The sequence below is a fragment of the Phascolarctos cinereus genome, unplaced genomic scaffold (genome assembly GCF_003287225.1).
Source record: "Phascolarctos cinereus isolate Bilbo 61053 unplaced genomic scaffold, phaCin_HiC Scaffold_5;HRSCAF=322, whole genome shotgun sequence".
Taxonomy (NCBI): domain Eukaryota; kingdom Metazoa; phylum Chordata; class Mammalia; order Diprotodontia; family Phascolarctidae; genus Phascolarctos; species Phascolarctos cinereus.
This window is the reverse complement of record NW_027555958.1, coordinates 379,950,408-379,970,334: the sequence shown is the minus strand read 5'-3', so window position 1 is coordinate 379,970,334 and position 19,927 is coordinate 379,950,408. Positions and strand designations below refer to the sequence as shown.

Sequence of the window (19,927 nt, the reverse complement as noted above, 5' to 3'; positions counted from 1 at the left end):
CCCCACGACAGATTAAAAAATACTTGGGGATGATGATCAAGTCTCCTAACTCTTGCCTGGGGTCACACAGCCATTAAGTGGACAAGCTAGCGTTTGAAACAACACATTTTGATTCTAGTAAATTCAGTGTTCTTTCCATTAGTACAATGATGCAGAAAGTTATTGGGCAGAAATCAGAATTGAAGAAGCCATATAGTGTTTGGAGCTTACTGTAAAAAGCTCCATGAGGACAAGAACCTTGTCTAATCTAAACTTTGTATCTACCTCAGTTACTAGCACAGTGTTTTGGATGTAGTAGGAACTGAATAAATACTTGTTGAATTAAATTGGATCTGTCATTCAGGATAGGGGATAAGGTTTTTTTTTTTTTCCTGGCAAGTGGGCTGCCTTTGAGCAAAGGTCTGGGATTGGGGGTAGGGGCTGAATGGGAAATGATCTTCAGAGTTGAGGGGGAAGAGGGAAGCCACAAACTTCTCTTCATTGATTACCCTTGAAAGTGCAAGATGTTCCCATCACCCTCTGATCATCTTCTGATCTTCCCCCTTCTTTCAGAGGAGGACCCCACACTGGTGGTGGGTCATGGCTGCAGAATATCTTGTGCTCAATCCTTGTGCCCTTTCTTGCATCCTCAGCTACTCTACCCTCAATTCCCAGAGCCGGGATTTCTGTGGTGGGTGGAGGTGAGGGTAGGGTTGGGGTCCCCTGCATCCTAGCATTTAGCCTGAGGTTTGCACTTGCACTGCTCCCTTTCTAAGCTTGGCTTCTGATGACCTGAATTGAAATCCCTTCAGGCAGCTGGTGGGGACAAACAGCCTAAAAGCTGAAGGGAGAGACTGGGTGCCTTTGTGCCTGGGAGTAGGAATAGTTCAGCAATGAAAAAGAAGTGTGTCCTGTGTGTTTCGGTGTGTCAAGAGAGAGCATTATACAGAGTACGTGGAGGATACTCCCGAAGTGCCAAAGTACCAGAGGAGACACTGGTATTTGAAAGGTATTAGTGTGGTGCCCCATGCCAGATGGCAGAGATGAGCATGGGATGGTTCCCTATAGGGTGGGTGGGATGCTGGAACCCTGCAAAGCGGGATGCTGAGATGGGGGAGGAGGATGAAGCAGGAACCCCGAACGTCTGGTCTGGGCTGATGGAATCTGTGCGGGGCGGGGTAGAGTGGGGACTGGGGAGGAGGAAAGGTGTTTCCCAAATTGAGGCTGGATACCTGGATCCAGATACCAGACCCTTCAAATAGTCCCCGTTTTTGTAGCTTTTCTCACCCATATTCATTTCCTTTGTTCCGAAAGCAGGAGGAAGTAGAGCGGGAAAGGAGAGGGGAGGTGGAAAAGACAGTGGGGGGGGAGGAAGAGGGAAGACAACCAGAGCCAGGAGGGAGGGGCTCACCAGTTTGCAGGTTGGAACCGTCACATTGTCCCCTCCTTCTGGGCGGGTTCCGAGGTGTGTCGGAGCTCTTCCAGAGACCCAAACCAGGGTACTCCCAGGGTACTCCCAGGGCACTAACAGGCTTGAACTGTGCCTTCTGGGGGTGCCACTGTCATGGGAGTTAGGGGGGACAGAGGATTCTGAGCTGGGTTATTGAGGCTGGGCAGCTCAGGTGTCTGGGTTCGTTGTCCAGCTGGTGCCTGCTTGGTTGACCTTGGGTAAGTCTGTGTCTTGGTTTTCGCTCGGGCTCATAAGCCCTTGTCTTGGACTTTGAATGTGGGAGTTAGAGACTAGCCCACTCTGGAAGAATAGGAACCTGTCCCCTTAGAATGGCGCAGGCAGTGGGCAAGGGGTCCTGACTGTCTGGAGGCTGGGGACTAGGGGGACTGCCTGAGACCCAAGCGCCAGAACCACTCAGACTGAGGGTGGATACTGTGTACATGATGGGGCAGGGGTAGCTCGGCTCCCGGTTCCTCTCTTGGCCATGGGGTCCTCACCCGTGACTCCCACCCCGTTCCAGGTGCAAAAACAGGGGCATATCTCTTTAAAGCTTCCAGGGCTGCTACCGCACCATGTGATTGCTTGAAAGGCTGAGCGCTGGCGCTGCAGCAGAGGAGTTCGGAGGAGGATGAGCTGCGGCTCGCAGCCGCCCGGTGCCCGCAGCCCAGCCCAGCTTCGGGCTACCCCTGAGCCCTGGCCGGGACCTGTGGTCCAGGCCTCCCGGGGACCCACCTCTGGGACCACCTGCTGGCCAGCTGGCAGGATGGTGAGCCCCTCGCCTGCTGGGCATCGGGGGGCAGTGGCTGTGGGTGTTGGGTGGGATCCCTGGGGTGTGTTGCGGAGGGGGCCTGGGTGGGTCACACCTGATAAAGGGAGTGGAAGGGTGAAAGGGGAGTGAACAGAGCTATTTTTAAGTTGCTGAATGGAGTCTGTGGGAATGATAAGGGACAGGGGCAGAGATTTGTCAAGGAGAGGGCTGGGGCTACCCTTCCCCCTTTGGCTAAGGGTGTGGGGCATATAGTGTGCCAAGGGGCTCCAAGTAGGGCATGCCTCCAGGGCGTGCCAGGACAGCTTCCTTGCCCAGGCTCTGTTTTTCCCTCGCAGGAGGCTCACCCCCTTGGCTCCCATGCCTGCAGGTGCCTGCTGTGTGCCCACCAGTACCTGCTGGCTGATGTTCCTGCCCCGTGCCCACCATGCCACACTCCATATCGGCCTTCCAGGCCGCTTACATTGGCATCGAGGTGCTCATCGCCCTGGTGTCAGTGCCTGGGAACGTGCTGGTGATCTGGGCAGTGAAGGTGAACCAGGCTCTTCGTGATGCCACCTTCTGCTTCATTGTGTCGCTGGCTGTGGCCGACGTGGCCGTGGGTGCCCTGGTCATCCCTCTCGCCATCCTTATCAACATTGGTCCTCAGACCCATTTCTACACCTGCCTCATGGTGGCCTGTCCTGTCCTCATCCTCACCCAGAGCTCCATCCTGGCCTTGCTTGCTATAGCCGTAGATCGCTACCTCCGTGTCAAGATTCCGCTCAGGTCAGTAGGTGATGCCTGAAGGTAACCAGCCCTCCCTTCTCCACTCCCATGTCTGGGTAGCCCTGGATGACATCAGTCGCCACTGGCAGTGTGGGATGTGCCCCCACCTTTCCTTCCCAACACATCTGAAGAAACAGAGAAACAAGTGGGATCTTACCCTCAAAAACGGAGATGTCTCCAGGCGTATTTTGGCTGGGCATCATGCCTTCTGTCCTTCTGCTCCTCAGTGTATTCTTGGGTTGGTGGGTAGAAATTGGATAGGCAAGAAGGCAAGGCTCAGACTCAGCCACGTGCTGCTAGACAGGGAAATTGGTGGGCATATGAGCATAGTCCCATCAGCTGGGTATGCCAGAGAGGAGATCTCTGCCTGTTATCCCAACATGGTCCAAGAGGCCCAAGGCTAAGTTCCATTTCTGTTCTGGATGCTGGGCTGGGGACTAGGGATATGTGATGGGGAAATGTCAGCTAATGCTTGAGCCCAGAGGCATGGGGACTGTAGAGTTGAAATGAGGCAGGGACAAGAAAGAGGCTAGGGCTGTAGAGTCTTGGGGATTGATACACCTTTTTCTCCAAGCCCCTAGGGAGCCGGAGGAAGATGGAGAGGTGAGGGCAGGATTGCTGGCCCAGGGAAATGGATTTGCCTTTGGGGGTGTGTTGTGGTACCTAAGGGACCTGGTTCCCTCTGTCCACCATCCATTCACACGCTATTTGTTGTGGGCGTTAGGGAGGGAACTGTTTATGTTCTGTCTTAATATTCCTTGTTCTGTTGAAAAAACATTCTGAGTCTTCGTCCATGGAATGGGGTAAGAAGCAGGATTCCCCGTCGGTGCCTGGGTAGTGCTATTGCCCAGGCAGTGTTGGTCCTCATTGCTGGTGCCCAAGTTCACGTCAGAGCTCAGTGCCCAGGGATGCCAGGACATGATATTGTTCCCCGGCAATGCCTGTGCCACCTCGTGCCAGGGAGCAACCTGGACAAGTGCCAGGTAGTGGCCGTGCCAGGATACCCACAAAGCGTGTTGGTCTCTTCTCTGAATGTGACAAGCTTCCTTTTCTCTCTGGAGCCTTGGCCATCTCTGGTACCTGCTGGCTACCAGATAGGCAGGAGGACTGCTGTTTGGCAGTCTGCAGGTGGAGCCTGCCCTAGCAATTCAGTGTCCTCTCCTTTCTGTGCAGGAGAAGAAGGTAGTGGAGAAGAGTTTGTTTCTCTTTTGCATTTGAACAGCTCTTTTAATTTCAGTCATGCAACCAATATTTATTAAGTGCCTCCAGGTGCAAGATACTGGACTGGATTCAGAGATAACTAGGAGGTGAGTCCTATCCTCAAGGCACTTCCCATGGCCTGGCTCGACCAAATGCTTTCATGTATGTTATCTCATTCTGTCTTCACACTAACCCAGTGAGGTCTGTGTCATAGAAGAGAAAATCTAGACTCGGAGGGGATGAAGTGACTTAGCCACAACCACACAGCCAGTTAGTGGCAGAGCTGGGAGCAGAAGCCAGGGTGACTCCTCATCCCCTGATACCTGATGTCTTCCTTGGAAGTCGTCTGGTACCTCAATGCCAGACAACTTCCTGCTCTTTCCTCTGATGAGTTCCCTGTCGCCAAAGGCTGTACCCTTCGCTCCAAAAAGGCAAGGCTTTGAATCCCTTGTAAGATCAGCCCTAGTGGGAACTTAAGGCACATAAGTGGTGGCTCTGTGATTAGCAATGACTAGTAGCAGATCTTTGTATTGTTCAGATGATTCTGATCTTAGCACATTACACACACGCGATGGGCCCCATGGGCCCAGGACTTGATTATAGGGAAAACATCCTCCATTGTAGCAACCCTTCCTTTCCAGAAATCCTGACTTTTGAGTGCATGCCAACTGGAAGCACGCGACAGCCTTGTTGTTGATATTACTAATATCATTAACAATTAGAACATACTGTTGTCTCCCCAAGGACGGGAGGGAAGGTCTGGTCTCATAGCGAGAGAAGCTCACACCCACTCTTCTAGCTCCTCAGCACTCAGCCTCCCTCCCCCACACAAGGATCTTCCTTCAAGGTGCAGCTGTGGCTTTAATGGGGAGAGTGCTGGATCAGAAGTCGAAGGTTTGGGGTTTGAGTCTCGGCTCAGCTACTTACTGTGTGGCCTTGGACAAGCTGAGGTTTCCTCCTCTGTAAAATGAGAGTGTTGCATAAGAAGGCTGAGTCCTCTCTCATTCCCCTCTCGGATCTGATCCTACTCTCTCCTGCAGGCGTTTCTTTTTCTCACCTACTGGCCAGCAGCCAGCCAGATGTGATCTCCCCTAGCTCAAATTTTCCGAGAACACTTTGGATCTTTCCTTTTCCTTTATTGTCATTCATCATTAGTAGTCTATATGTATATCTCCCTTCTCTCTCCTTTCCTTCCTCCCCACCCCCTACATTCTCCCACCTCCACCCCTGAACTTTATAAGCGACTGTTCCTTTTTCCCTCTTTGTGTATGTGCCCCTCAGGGGACCATCTCCAGTGTTCCAGATCTATATCTCACCACTGGACCCAGATGGCTCCAGAGGATAAAGTGAGGCTGGTGACCTTGCTTGGTGACCCTCTCTTAAATCCAATTCACTTGCAAGTCATGGTATCACCCTCCTGAGGTCATGGTCCTCTTCAAGAACGAAGAACAAACCACAGCAATGTGCCCAGCACCTGCTCTCAGTAGATGTTTATAAATGTTTGCTTGAATAGAGTTTGAATCTAGTCTATTGTCTTGGCAGGACTTTCCTCAATCTTTTTCCACTTTCCTTCCTTCTTTCCTTCCTTCCTCCTTCCCTCCCATTCTTCTTCCCTCCTTTCTTCCCTCTTCTTTCTTTTATTCTTTCTTCCTTTTTCCATCCCTCCTTTCCTTCCATCCCTCCTTTCCTTCCTTCCTTCCTTCCTTCCTTCCTTCCTTCCTTCCTTCCTTCCTTCCTTCCTTCCTTCCTTCCTTCCTTCCCTCCTTCCTTCCCTCCTTCCCTCTCTCTCTGTCTCTCCCTGTCTCTCTGTGTCTCATCTCTCTCTCTATTTCCGAAGACAGGAGAGAGAAAGATGAAATGATCTCCTTTGGATAGGCATGTCCCTTGTGCTGGGCTTGTCCTTGACAACTTTCTCGATGTCCATTGTCTACTCTCCTTGTTGCCACAGTCTTTCTTCTCATTCTTCTCTTTGTTCTGCCCTCAGTGACTGAAGAGGTCATCTGCTCCATCTCAGTTCAAACACCAACCTTTTAAGAACCTGAGGGTGATGAGAGAATCCCAGATTAACACACTCAGGATAAGAGCAAGGCTCTTCCCAAGTAAGATGCTTATTCTGCAAGTTTTGCTTGGGACCCAATTCATGAGGATAAGCAAAAGAGGGCAAGGAGAGGTCCTTTCTAGGAAGAGAACAAGGAACAGAAATTTGGCTTCCCAGAAGGTTCTGTTCATCTCCCAGGGCTTCCTTAAAGACACAGTATGGCACAGTGGGAAGAACATGGAATCTGGAGTCTGAGGACTGGTCCTGTGTGACCTTCATCATATCTTGGGGTTGTGCCCTCTGCTGTAAAATGAGAGACTTCTTGTTAGGTCTCTTCTAGCCCCATATCCACAATCCTTGACCATCTCAGGGCTCCCCTGCTTGGCTCTGACCTCTTAAGACAGAGATAAGGGGTGGGAGTGCTGCTGTGATATTTCTTAATCTAGGTCCATCCGCATCACTCTCGTAGGCAATGATAAGCAAGGAATGAAATCTGTTCTACTATCAAATGATTGGGATGGTGGTCTCTGAGAACATGGTTAGGCAGCTGATGGAGATTTTTACATCTCTAGCCAGAAGCATCGGGAGCATTTGGTTCCTACCCCAGATAGCCAACCAAAAGCAGCTCTAACCTCTGTCACCACCACTGGGGATTAAATTAGTATTGACTAAGTTCTGGGGTACCCCCTGTGTCCCCTGTGTGACCTGGAGAAAGAAGGGAGACCTTGGTGGACTGAACTGTTGCTTAAGGCATGTTTTAGGGAAAAGGGAGTAGTGTGTTGGTCATTCAGCTGTAAATGGCAGAAAGGATGGTGTGAAGGAAGGCTTAGGCTTCCAGGATTGGGATCCAGTTACCACAAAATAATAAAGCCATTGATTTGACACTAATAACTTGTTTGTATGTTGATTTGCATACACCTGCATACATCTGCATACATTGTCAGGGTGGTTAGCATTCCCTTCTCCTTCCTTTACTCCTCCTTTCAGGAGACCTCCAACATCTGTTCTTCTGCTTCACCTGTCTTAGAGATCACTTTTGAATTGGTCCCATGACATCCATCATGGTTCTCAAAGGGAGTGCCCATGTCGTATTAACAGGCCATGAGCTTTGTGCCACAAAATCTCCAGCTTCTACCCCCAGTTGCAGTTTGCTGCCTGTTCTTCCCAGATTTCTTGGGAAGGGTCACAATAGTAAATCTATCCGTGGAGGTGGAAAGCTATTTCCTCCTCTTTGAGTCCCCAGGAAGTAAAGAAACAAAGGAAGGGAAGGAGAAGTAGAGGAATCCCAAGACTCAGGTATGGGTCTGCAAGCTCAGTTATCAGGGAACTTTTCTTTTTTGCCAACCTAGATGTTCAGTGTGCTGTGATTCATTATGGCCAAGAGTACTGTCAACCCCAAAACAACCCAAAAAACTGAGAACTACTGATTAAGATTATTTTGTAGGATATACACTTGGTGCATACCTTAAAGGATACCTAGTACAACTTCATTTTATAGGGGAGAAAATTGAATCCTATAGATAAGTGACTTACCAAAGGTCACATAAGCAGTACTAGAGCTGAGATTGGAACCCTGGTTTTCTGGCACCAAATTCAGTTCTCTTTCTTCCATCTCACACTTTTACTCATGCAGGGAATTGGACTGTGGTGGGTTCTACAGGGACTCAGTTACAGACAGGTGGCCTAAGGGATTCTCAGTCTGTCTAGCTGGGAAGGAGACTGGATTGATAGTCAAGAAACCGTCAGACTTACTGTAGGACCTTGAACAAATCACTGTCTTCATTCCCTAGCCCTCGGTGTCCTCATCTGTTAAAATAGGAGTTTAGACAAGATGGAGTCTGGAGGCCATTCTGGCAGTGAAATTTTGTGATTCATTCCTTTCACAGCTAGCTATGCTTCAGGCCTAACTGAGTCTGTGTGTTGTTTGGGGTGACCAGACATTGATGTTGGTAAGGACTCAAAGGGATAGTGTTTGGATCTTTGCCAGATGGTGCAATTTGCCACCCAGCCTCCCATCTGCCCCTTCTTCCCTTTCCTCCAATCCAGGGGCACCTCTACCCCAGTGGGCAGCGGGGTCCATGCCAGTCCTGAGTCTGTTCATTTCTGGAAGCTTGCCTCACCCAAGATGTGAAAGAGAAGCTGTGTGGGGGAGGGGTGAAAGTCTGCCTGGATTAGGCCCTGACACAGAAAAATGTTAAAAATTGAATTATGGGTAGATTAGGGATTACTTAGCTTTTTCACCACCTGCTGCCCTGGATTGGCCTTGGCTTCATTTGATCAGTAAAGGGGGTGAGAACAGTTATCTGATCCATTTGCCCATACATCAGTGGGGTTGAACAGGAGAGGTTTTGTGGCTTTCTGTAGCCTGGAAATATTTGCCATCTAAATCTAGAAATTTGTGAAAGAGGAGAAAGTGAATAGTTTCTGAATCTTCTCTATAAAGGCAGATGGCTTGGACAGGGATAACTAGTGTAGTCACTTAGAATAAAAGCCTTTTCTGAAGCATGAGACAACCTTCAGGTTATTTTTTTCCTATTGCCCATATCTTGGCTAGGTCCTCATTGCTTCTTTCTTGGTCTCTTGCAATAGACTCCTGACTGGCTTTTCCTATTTCTAGTTTCTACTTCCTGTAATCCATTAATCTTCCTATGATTGCTTAGAGAAAGCTAGGTGGTGCAATGAATAGAGTACTGGGCCAGGAGGCTGGAAGACCTGAGTTCAAATCCAGCCTCAGATACTTACTGTCTGTGTTACCCTGAGCATGTCACTTAACCTCTGTTTGCCTCAGTTTCTCCAGTTTTAAAAGGAGAATAGTAACCATGCTTACCTCCCAGGCTTGTGAAGATCAAAGATGATATTTGTAAAGCACTTAGCCCGGTACCTGGAACTTAACAAATGTTTGCTTCCTTCCTTCCTCTGACACTACTCTTTTCTGGTTGTATTCCTGGTCAAAAATCTTCAATGATTCCTCACTGTCTATTTTAAAAAGCCCAAACTCCTTAGTTTGTCATTTAAAGTGCTCTGGGATCTGGTCTCAACCTACCTGGCTAAATTTATCTCCCATTTCTTCCCCACATAAATTCTACACTGCCATCAGAGTGGACGACTTGCCAGTCTCTGGATGAGGCTTTTCCACTTAGGCATCTCTGCTTCTGATATTTCTACTGCCTGCAAGATCCATTAGTCCCATCTCTCCTTGCTAAAATCCTGCTTGCTTTTAAGGATTATAGGACATGGATATTGAGCTGGAAGAGACTTTAGAATCCATCCACCACAATTCCCCCTCCCTCCATTTGACAGATGAGGGAACTGTGGACCAGGAAGGGGAAGTGACTTGCCCACAGAAATACAGGGAGGTAGGAAAGGTCAAGGGAGGGATTTGAACCTATGTCGTCTGACTGCAGAGTCACTGCTCTTTCTTTTGCACTATGCTCCCTGCCAGGGGCAGGTAGGCAGTGCAGTGGATAGAGTGCTGGGCTGGGAATCAGGAACACTCATCTTTGTGAGTTCAAAACTGGCTTCAGACACTTACTAGCTGTGTACTTCACCCTGTTTGCCTCAGTTTCCTCATCTGTAAAGTGAGCTGGAGAAGGAAATGGCAAACCTCTCCAGTATCTTTAAGAAAACCCCCAATGGGGCTCACAAAGAGTCAGATATGACTGAAATGACTGAACAACAAAATGTTCCCTCATCTCCAAAGCCACTTACTTAAAAAGCCGCCTCTGTCCTTCATATGTATGTGATTTCTTTCTCTTATCAAATCCCACAGGACTTTGTATCTTTCATATGGTATTTTCCATATGCTGTCTTGTGTGATTGCTGTTTGTGAATGTGCCTTGTCTCTCCTACTACAGTAGATTTCAAGCCCTTGAAGGCAGGCATCATATGTTATCCTTCTTTGTATCTCTCCCCCTCAGCACCTAGCATAGTGCCTTGCATACTGTATGTGCTTAATACATGTTTGGGTGATAGTGAGGGCAGAATTGAAAGATAGCACTTTCAGCAAGAGAGATCTAAGTTAGACATGAAGATGAACCCTTCCCAACAGCCATGCCCTCTGGAGCACTGCAAGGAAGATGTGAAGATCTTTAATGTCTTGAGTAAGGCACAGTCCTTCTTTGGTGGCAGGGGGTGGGTGAGTAGTCAACGACTCCTGGAGGGTTTTCTCAACCTCGTAAAGGAAGGAACTTGGAGATCATCTGATAATCCAAGTCTTTTATTCGGTAGATGGGGAAACTGAGACCCAGAGAGTTTATATGACCATGAAACGTTAGAAAGGGGAGCCAGGATTGGAACCTAACCCAGTGGTCCTTTTACTGTATCATGTTGCTTCCTATTTATGACACTTCTTGTGTCAGGCTAAAAAGAAGGGCCTGCCCTGTCTGCATACCCCTTATCACAGAAACTAAATTGTGTACCTGGTATCTTCCAGCCTATCTGCCCAGGCTGGGAGGAAGAAGGAGGAGAACATGGGTCTATTCTTTGTCTTATGGGGTTTGGATACTGTCCTCATTTGTTTTCCTATGGTCCTTCAATAAAAAGAGAGATTCCTCTTATCCAATGCTGGAGGGCAAGGATCACAGGGTGTGCCCCTTTGGGGGAAGAGATGAAGTAGGGTAAGTAGCAGACATGAATAATGAAAGGGATGATTGAGAAATAAACAGCTGTCTTGTGGCTCATCTTTACCTCCTGGTCACAGCCTCGTTCAGACAAATGAGGTGCAGGCAGCTGCTGCCAGGGAGCGAAAAACAAGGTAGTAGTAGTGGTGGTGGTGAGATAGCTTCCTCTGCTAGAGTGCCAGGCAGGGAGACTAGACAAGCAGAAACTGAACCTGGGCACAAACCAGCATTCCATTGCATTGAAAGGGTAGTTAGCCATTGGGAGAAACTTGCAGATGAACCTCTAACACTAGCTGCTGTCCTCAATGCATAGGGCAGGGGCTTGGGCTAGATGGGAAGCAGCTGGTAAGGGGACTCTGGCATGAGGGAAGAGGAGTTTGGGGGCTTCTTGCTCTGAACATCCCAAGCCTCTTTTGGACTAAGACGAGGTCTGCAGTATAATGGAGTCGAGCAGTTGACTGAAGGAAGACCTAAGATATACAAAACACATTTTTCCTACCCAACATCTGCTCCTCTGTCCACATATTGAACCCTTTCCCTGACTATCCTCCCACATCTGTCCAAGCAGTATAAAACTGGGCTAGGCATTCTGGGAAAATGGCAGGATGGACTCCACCCTAACCATGCTATACCTTGTTCAAAATTTCTCCTTGGACTCGCCCTGCCCTGCTGTGGAAGCCCTTAGGCTGAGGATGGTGTCCCCTCTATCCTTAGCTGTACAGGGACAAAGGGACGGAGCAGAGGACATCTGGTCTGGTGTGCGTAGGAGGCCCCTCTCTGCCTCCTCACTGTTGGAGGTGGCTGTTGAGGAGAGCTCAGCAGTACCCTGGGCCCCTTTCCCAGTCCTCTATTTTCTTTCCTTGTGGGTACCACTGGCATAGCCACAAACGTGGGATGAATAATTCACATGCCAAGCCCTGGCTGGGAGCTCTGGGTGAGGCTGGGAATCCAGAGCAATAGGAATGCTATAGTGAATTTCTAGAGACAGAGGATGTGGCAAATAGACTACCTAGATCCATAAAGTAGCACTCAGGGATTAGGACAGCTGCTTCCCTACTCTCATTGGCTCAGAGCAGTGAGCTCTCCTCAGGGATGCACTTCTTGCTTTCCAGCATCCAAATAGCGAGAAGAGAATTGGTCACCCTAAAATTTTGGGGCATGGCACTTCCCCTCTTGATTCATGCAACTCTAACATTGGAGGGACCAGAATTTAAGAATATTCCAAGGGACCAAGCTGTGTCAATTGGCACGGTGAATTTTTTTTTAATACACAAGACAAAGAAAATAGAGATAATAGGATGGAAATGTTTATTGCAAAGTAAAATTATAATATTTTGCAACATTTGACAGTCCTGATCCTTCTGGTATTAAAATCCCGGGGCTCATAGGCTGTAGGATCCATTGTCTTGCCTCGACGCAGCCTAGGCAGATTGGAGCCCTTCCTGCCTCAGTCGAGGCCATCTAGCCAACCCCAGCATTCCGAGGCTCTCCAGCTCCAGCTGTTCCTTGCGTTTTTTTTCTTCGTTTTGGTTCTCACCTTCCTTTCAGGAGACTATTCTCTCCATTTAAATCTCTAGTTGCAGTGACCCTGGGGATCTGTGATTTCCTAAGCCATTGCTTCCCTTTCTCTTCTGCCCTAAACATCTAGACCCGTGTGCTAGAAAGAGATTACTCCTTTCTGGATTTGAACTCAATATCTCTACCCTTCCAGCTCTGAGGTTTCATGAGCCAAGAGGTACTAACCGTGTTGTTGTGATCCAGAGGGGATTCAGGCGAGTGGAATGTGAGATGGCATCAAAATTTTTTCAATAGGAAAAAAAGACAGCAGTTCAGCTGCTGAGGTCCCCTATCCTTACCTGGGAGTGACATTGTGGAAGATGTACCCAATCTCTGTACCCATAGGGTGTCCCCCATTCCTTCTGGGTAGAGGATGCTTGTCTTGCCAGGTAGAGGGGTTTTTTTTTCTCCCATCCTCTCAAGGCCACCTCAAAGCATCAATAAGGAATGGTGTCCAGGATGGGTCTAGACCAGAAAGGTTGCTGAGCTGCCCATCACATTGAAGATGGAGGCTTCTCACCTAATGCAGCAGAAACCGTAAGCCACCAACACGTGCTTGTGGAGGGCCTACAATACGTCTTCTGTTGCTGGGCAAGATGGGCAGGTCAGGAGAGCTGAGGGGATGGTACAAGTGTGTGTCATGAAAGGCTAATTTGGAAATGGTGCCAATGACCCTTGACACAGAATCAGCCTTCCTTGGCTAGACTCCTCTGTGTTGGTCACTCCCTTGTAGAAGGTTCATGGGGTCATAGGATTATAGACTTACAGCCCTAAGGCAACTTACAGACTGTCCAACCTCCTTGTTTTATAGATGAAGAAAAGGAAGTCCAGGGTGTTAAGTGAGTTATCCAAGGCCACACAGGGAGTAAAAAAGGCAGGATTTGAACTCAGCACTTTTGATTTCAAAGCTAATGCTTTTTCCACTGTAGCCCCTATACCTTCTGCCTTGATTTAATGAGGAGAGTCTGGAAATCTGAATTCTAATCTTGGCTCTACTGAAAATAGGCTATATGGTTATAGTTGCCACGTGCCTGGTTCTTACGCTTTTATCTGCAAAACAAAGATGAGGGAAGAGAATGGAGTAGAAAACTTGTGTGGTCCCTCAAAGTCTGTGATTGAGCTGAGCCTTGAAGGAAATTAGAAATTCTAAGAGGTGGAGATGAGGAGGGAGAACGCTTTAAGTAGAGGGGACAAAGTTGCTGTCCTACTCAAACTCCAGTGGCTCCCTATTGCCTCTAGGACAAAATGAAGTTGCTTTGGCATTTACAGCCCTTTACAACCTGTCTCTAACCTAATCTGTCTCTAGCCTAACCTTCACAACCCGTCTCTAACCTAATCTGTCTCTAGCCTAACCTTCACAACCTGTCTCTAACCTAATCTGTCTCTAGCCTAACCTTCCCAACCCGTCTCTAACCTAATCTGTCTCTAGCCTAACCTTCACAACCTGTCTCTAACCTAATCTGTCTCTAGCCTAACCTTCCCAACCCGTCTCTAACTTTCCAGCCTCATTATGCATGTCAGTGGTCTAACAAAACCTGCCCTTTTGTTGCTCAAAGAACAGCTCTTCAGAACAAAGGCACGGAGGGAGGGGAGATGGGAGATGGAGTGCTGTGTGTGAGGAGCAGATCTGGAATTTGGATCAGGAGACTCTAGACTGAAATCTCAGTGCTGCCACTTGTTAGCTGTGTGACCTTGAGCTAGTTCCTTAATTTTTCTGAGCCTCAGTTTCCTCTTTTGTAAAATGAGGGAGGTGCTGGTGAGCTGGATGATATCTAAGGATTTTTATAGCTCTGAATCCTATGACGTCCCTTCCCGCAGTGATGGCGTCGGAAAGGAGAAAGTTACATGTAACAGGTGGAGAATGTTTGAGGTGGTTGGGAGAAAATATATTCCAGACTTGTTGCTTATAACCCACAGAGTGGAGGAGCCTCTGGAGGATAATTGAGAATTATTTTATTCCTAAATTAAGGTGAGGTGAAATATACTGCCATCCGTGCCTTACAGAGGAGGAAACAGGTTCAGCCCAAGGTGGCTTATCTGGACAGTGCCAGAGAAAGGACTTAGACGGGTCCTGAGTTGCGGTGGGAAATGCTTCATAAACGCTTGTTGATTGGCCGATTGATTGATGGGATGCGTGACATTTAGGAGAAGGAAAGTAATGGGTCCTGGCCAAGGGTCCAGCTTGCTTTCCCCAGAGCATTGATCACCCCTCCCCCTCATCCTGAGGAAGCTAAAGCTAATCACTCCCCCAGGAGGCTTACTGTTGTGCCTCAGCTAAAAGTCACCTCTCCAGGGAGAAAGGCCTTTCCAGTATTTTAGGAGTGTGTTTATCTGGGCCCACCTGTGGTGCCCAGTTATGGCATAACATAAATATAACAATATTACCCCTGTGCGGAAAGGATCATATTATGGGCTCCCAGGGGCTGTTCTTGAGAGCATGATTAGAAGCAGCAGATTACAAGGACCTGAGGGAAATGCAGACAAACACACAGATGGTTTTGTGAAGTCCCAGGGGGCCAATAAGGAGGGAGACTGGGGATGGGGTGGGGTTTGGACAAAGGCTGGAAGGATGGAAATAATATTCCTCAGTCATAGATTTAGAACTGCAACAGACCTTAGGGTGTTCAGCTTTCCTCATTTTACAGAGAAGGAAACCGAGATCTAAAGTGTTAAAGTGGCTAGATAAAACCCCCAAAGTCCTATCTGGTAGAGCCATGATCCAAACGTCTGGTCCTGACCCCAAGTCCAGGATGAGTCACCGAACTCCTCAAGTCAGAAATTCACAGTGATTAAGGAATAAGGGTTTAGTGGAAAGATTAATGCACTGGTGATTTAGATTAAGAAGAATCACATTCAAATCATCCTTCTTAATTGAGTGACCTTGGGCAATCTCATTTATAAATGAGAAGGCTTGGATTTGTTGATCTCCTCGTATTTCTCCCTACCCCTTTCTTTACTACCTCAGCTCTACCTAGACCTCTGTCTCCTAGACTTATAGTCCTTTAAAGCCAGACGAGACCTCAGATGTCCTCAGCTGGTCTGACTTTCTCAATTTACAAATGAGGAAACTGAGGTCCAGAGCAGGAATTTTACAGCTAGTAAGTGGGGAGAGTCAGGAACTGAACTCTGAATCTTCTGAGGACCCGGATTCAAAGCTTACCTCTGATGCCTACTGTCATTCATCTCCCTGAGCCTCAGTTTCCTCATTTGTAAAATGGGGGAGCAATACTAAATGGTCTCTGAGGTCCCTTTTAGAGCTAGATCTGGGATCCTGTGACCCTCACATCCAATGTCCTTTCCACTCACTGAGCTGCCTCAAACAGATCAAATTTGGAGTTTCTCGCTCATTCCTGTCTGGTGCAGGAAGAAGGTCCTCTCCCAACCTGGAGTAACCTCCCCCCTTTTCTTCATCATATGTCTTTTTAGCTCTTTGTCCAAAATCACCTCCTTAGAAGTAGGTGCTAAGTGCTGTGCAGAGAACCGTGTCCTGCCTGGTAGAGATTTTTGTTGTTTAGCTGTTTGTCGTCTCTGACTCTCCATGACCCCATCTGGGGTTTTCTTGGCAAAGATGCTGGAGTGATTTTGCTATTTTCTTCTCCAGCTCATTTTATAGATGAGGAAATTGAGGCAAAGAGGTTGAAGTGACTTGCCCAGGGTCACACAGCTAGTAATTATCTGCAGCCAGATTTGAATTCAGGAAGATGACTGACACTCCCTGTCTGATCCTTCTCCTAGACCTTTTCTTTCATAGAACCAATGTCCATATTGTGTAATACTCTTCCCCCTTGCTTGAGCTCCTCTTTGTGTGCTTTCCCGGTTTTTGTCAGTCTATGTTCTGCCCCCTCCACAAGGCTGTGAGCTCGTGGCTAGAACGCCTTCTTTGAAAGCTCCCTGTCAGGACAAGGGTACAGATTTGCATGAGATCAGCCAAGGGAGCTCATTGACTGACTGTCAGTGAATGAGAGGTAAGGGAAGAAGCTGCTGGGAAATGAGGAGGAGCAGGAAGGGAGAGGGTGATAAAGAGGCTAAGTTTGTATCTGGAGCTTTAAAAAAAAGATTATTATTGATATCTTGGGTTTTTATGTCACTTTCATCTCTCAATATATCCCTCTCTCCCAGTAAAGCCATCTCTTACAAAAATAAATAGGAAATAAAAAGGAAAAAAAAACAGTTTAATAAAACCAACCAAATCTGACATTTTATGCAATGTTCCATACCCAGTCTCTGACTGATGCAAAGAAGGGGGGAAGGCACATGTTCATAGCTCTGTTTAGGGGCCATGCTTGGTCACTATAATTTCCCACTATTTAGTTTCTGTTTTACTCTTCCTCTTTCCATTTACGTTGTTGCAGTCATCTTGTTCTGGCAGCTGTGTGGTGAAGTGGATAGAATGCCAAGTTTAGAGTCAGAAAGACTCATCTTCCTGGGTTCAAATCCAGCCGGGTGACCCTGGCCAAGTCACTCCACCCTGTTTGCCTCAGTTTCCTCATCTGTAAAATGAACTGGAGAAGGAAATGGCAAACCACTTCAGTATGTTTGCCAAGAAAACCCTAAATAGGATTGTGAGGATTCAGATATGACTGAAAAAATGACTGAATAACAGCAAACAACAGTCTTCCCATGGGTTGTTTTTGCTGGTTCTGCTTACTTCACTTTATCTCAGTGTGTGTAAGCCTTCTGAGCCTTCTTTTTATTCTTTATCTTCATCATTTCTTTTGGTGCAGGTATGTTCTATTACAGCCGCACACAACAATTTGTTTAGCCATTTTCCAATTTGGGGGAATCTACTAGGTTTCTAGTTCTTTGCTGCTATAAAAAATAATGCTAATTTTTTTTGGTGTATTCATAGGACCTTTCTTTTTAATTCTTGAACTCCCCGCGGGGTATATTCCTAGAAGCGGGATCTCCGGATCAAAGTATATGGACATTTTAGTCACTTAGCATAATTCCAAAATTCTTTCCAGAATGATTGGACCAACTTACAGTTTCACTAGCAATAGTTTAGTGTTACTGCCTTCTGAAGTTTTTTTTAAGAATTAATATGAACTTGACAAGTATTAACACACTTGAACATTTCAGTGTACAGAGAACAGAAAAAGAGGATTGTGAATGAAACCAAGAATCTATATTAAAGGTTTTTAAAAGCACATATAAAATTTAACATAATATGACCAACATTGCCTTCCATCCCCTTATGAACTTTTATCTTTTTTCTGTATATTTTAAAATCTTTCACTGATACTCTTTGGGTTAGAGCATTACTTTTGTTCTATTCTGTAACCAAAATTTTACTTCCCAAAACATAAAAGCCTTGCCTTGTTATTAAAAAATAAGTATAGTCAAGACATGAACAATGGAGTGTTTTTTTTAAAAGAGAGAACTCTTCATCCTCAAATAGTAAAAAGAGCTAGTGTGCATAGCACTTTATGATTATAAAAATGCATGTAAAATGCATTCCCTCATATAATCCTTGCTTTGACCCTTTGAAGTCTGAAGAAGAAGGATAAAATTATCTTGGTTTTACAGAAAACTTAAGCTCTGAGTGAGGACATGATTTGCCCCAGATCACATAGCTATTAAGTAATAGAGTAGCAACTGAGGCAAATCTGAGATAGGGATCTGCTCACTGGACCACATTCAGTAGAATGGGGAGAGCTCTGGTTTTAATCTGAGAGTTTAATTTCAAATTCCGACAGTGGTACTTATTGGTGATATGACCCTGGGGCAAGTAAGTTATAGAATCAGAAGATCTCAGATGTTGAAGGGGCCTCAGGGACTCATAGATTTACCCTTTAGTCCAACCCATATAGGAACAGCCAATCTCAGCCCCTCCTCTTACAAATGAGGAAACTGGCAAAACCCCAAGATCTTTTTTTTTAGATTCTTTCCATCCATGCTTCCCCCATATCGTACTTCAGAAGTTAATTTTTAAGCCCATATGGAAGACTTAATAAGTATTAAAGTTCATGTTATTAGTTCTTAACTTAACCTATTGACATTCTAACCTGCTGAGATGTTTTCAGAGATTCTGACTGTCAGCCAATCTGGTGGCTGTCCCTGCCAGCTTTGTGTGATCTGCAATGAGATGAGTGTGATGTCTATACCTTTGCCCAAGTTACTAAGAAAAATGGTAGGCAGCGCAGGACCAAGGACAGATCCCTGGGGAGCTCAATTAGAGGCCTCCTGACAAGTTCAATTCAACCGATGTTTGTAAAGCACCTGCTAGATATATGGCTTTGTACTAGGCATAAAGAAAAAGAGAAACAGCTCCTACTTTGAAGGAACTTACATTCTGCTGATGGCCCAGTAGAATGTGTATAGATATATACAATATAAAATATTTGAGGTGAGAGACATGATCAACACCTTGGGGTAAGCAGGGAAAGCTTAACATGAAGTGGTACTGGATCTGATTGGGGAAGGGGTATAGGGAGTCTCAGAGGTAGAAATAAGAAGGGAGGGCATTCCAGACATGGGGAAATCATCTGTTTCAATGCACAGAAATAAGAGATAGAGAGCCAAGCTTGGGGAATAGACCAGCCTGGGACCTCAAAACTCATCTACATTGTCTCCTATTACTTCCTTCTAGTCAAAGCATCCCCTCTTACCCTTGATATCATCCTCTCCATGAGCTTGTCCCTTTGATCCTTCTCTCTCTCCTTCCTCTCTCTCTCTCTCTCTCTCTTCTCTCTCTCTCTCTCTCTCTCTCTCTCTCTCTCTCTCTCATTTGACTATTTATTTGTTCCTTCTGTCACAACAATGCTCAGGTCTTGCCCATGCTTAAAATAACACTTTCTTAAAACCCTTTTATCTCCTCAAGCCATTATACTGTATCATCATATGTCTCTCCCACAACCAAACATTAATCATTTAATCAATTAATACATATTTATTTAATGCCTACTATGTGTCAGACACTGGGCATACAAAGACATATGAAACAGTCCTTGCCTTCAACGAACTTATATTGAATGGTGGGAGACATGTACATATGATACATAAAACATGCACAAGATAAATACAAGGAAACATTTAAGGAGTGGGGGAGATACTAGCCACTGGGATGATCTGCAAAGGCCTCAAATAAGAGATGGCATTTGAGCTAAGCTTTGAAGGAAGGTAATGATTCTATGAAGTAGAGATGAGGAAGGAATGAATTCCAGGCATGGAGGCCTGTGCAAAAGTACAGACTAGATGGAATGTTATGAAGAGGACCAGTGAAAATCCCATTTGGTTGGACTGCATATAGGGTGCAGTGAAGGAGTGCAATGTATACTAATCCTGGAAAGGTAAGTTGAATTTAGGTTGTGAAAGGAATCAATCCCCCATCACACTAGCCTTTTTCTATGGAAATATTTTCTACCATCCTTCTCTTCCCACCCCCATACCATATGTAGCAGCTTTAATTAAGAAATGTGCAAATTGGAAAAGGTTGGGGGGGGGTGTTGGTATGTTGTGTGTGAAGAACAGCAAAAAATCAGCTTGGCTGAATAGTAAAGAGGAATAATATATAATAAGTCTAGAAATATAGGTTACAGTCAGATTGTAAA

At 46.4% G+C, this 19,927-nt stretch overlaps 1 protein-coding gene across 3 annotated transcripts in view; it reads left to right on the top strand.

The window, feature by feature from the left end:
• The first annotated feature begins 1,440 nt into the window (after nucleotides 1-1,440).
• The window catches only part of ADORA1 (adenosine A1 receptor), a 54,924-nt gene continuing 36,437 nt past the window's right edge, over nucleotides 1,441-19,927 (top strand). The window contains exons 1-3 of one of the 3 annotated variants that reach the window (XM_021003203.2): nucleotides 1,441-1,647; nucleotides 1,980-2,195; nucleotides 2,566-2,963. In XM_021003203.2, coding sequence (XP_020858862.1) covers nucleotides 2,623-2,963 — 341 coding nt within the window. In that variant the 5' untranslated portion in view covers nucleotides 1,441-1,647; nucleotides 1,980-2,195; nucleotides 2,566-2,622. Of the gene's footprint in view, nucleotides 1,648-1,979; nucleotides 2,196-2,533; nucleotides 2,964-19,927 lie in introns of all 3 variants that reach the window. The other 2 variants (XM_021003204.2, XM_021003205.2) reach the window with 2 other exon arrangements.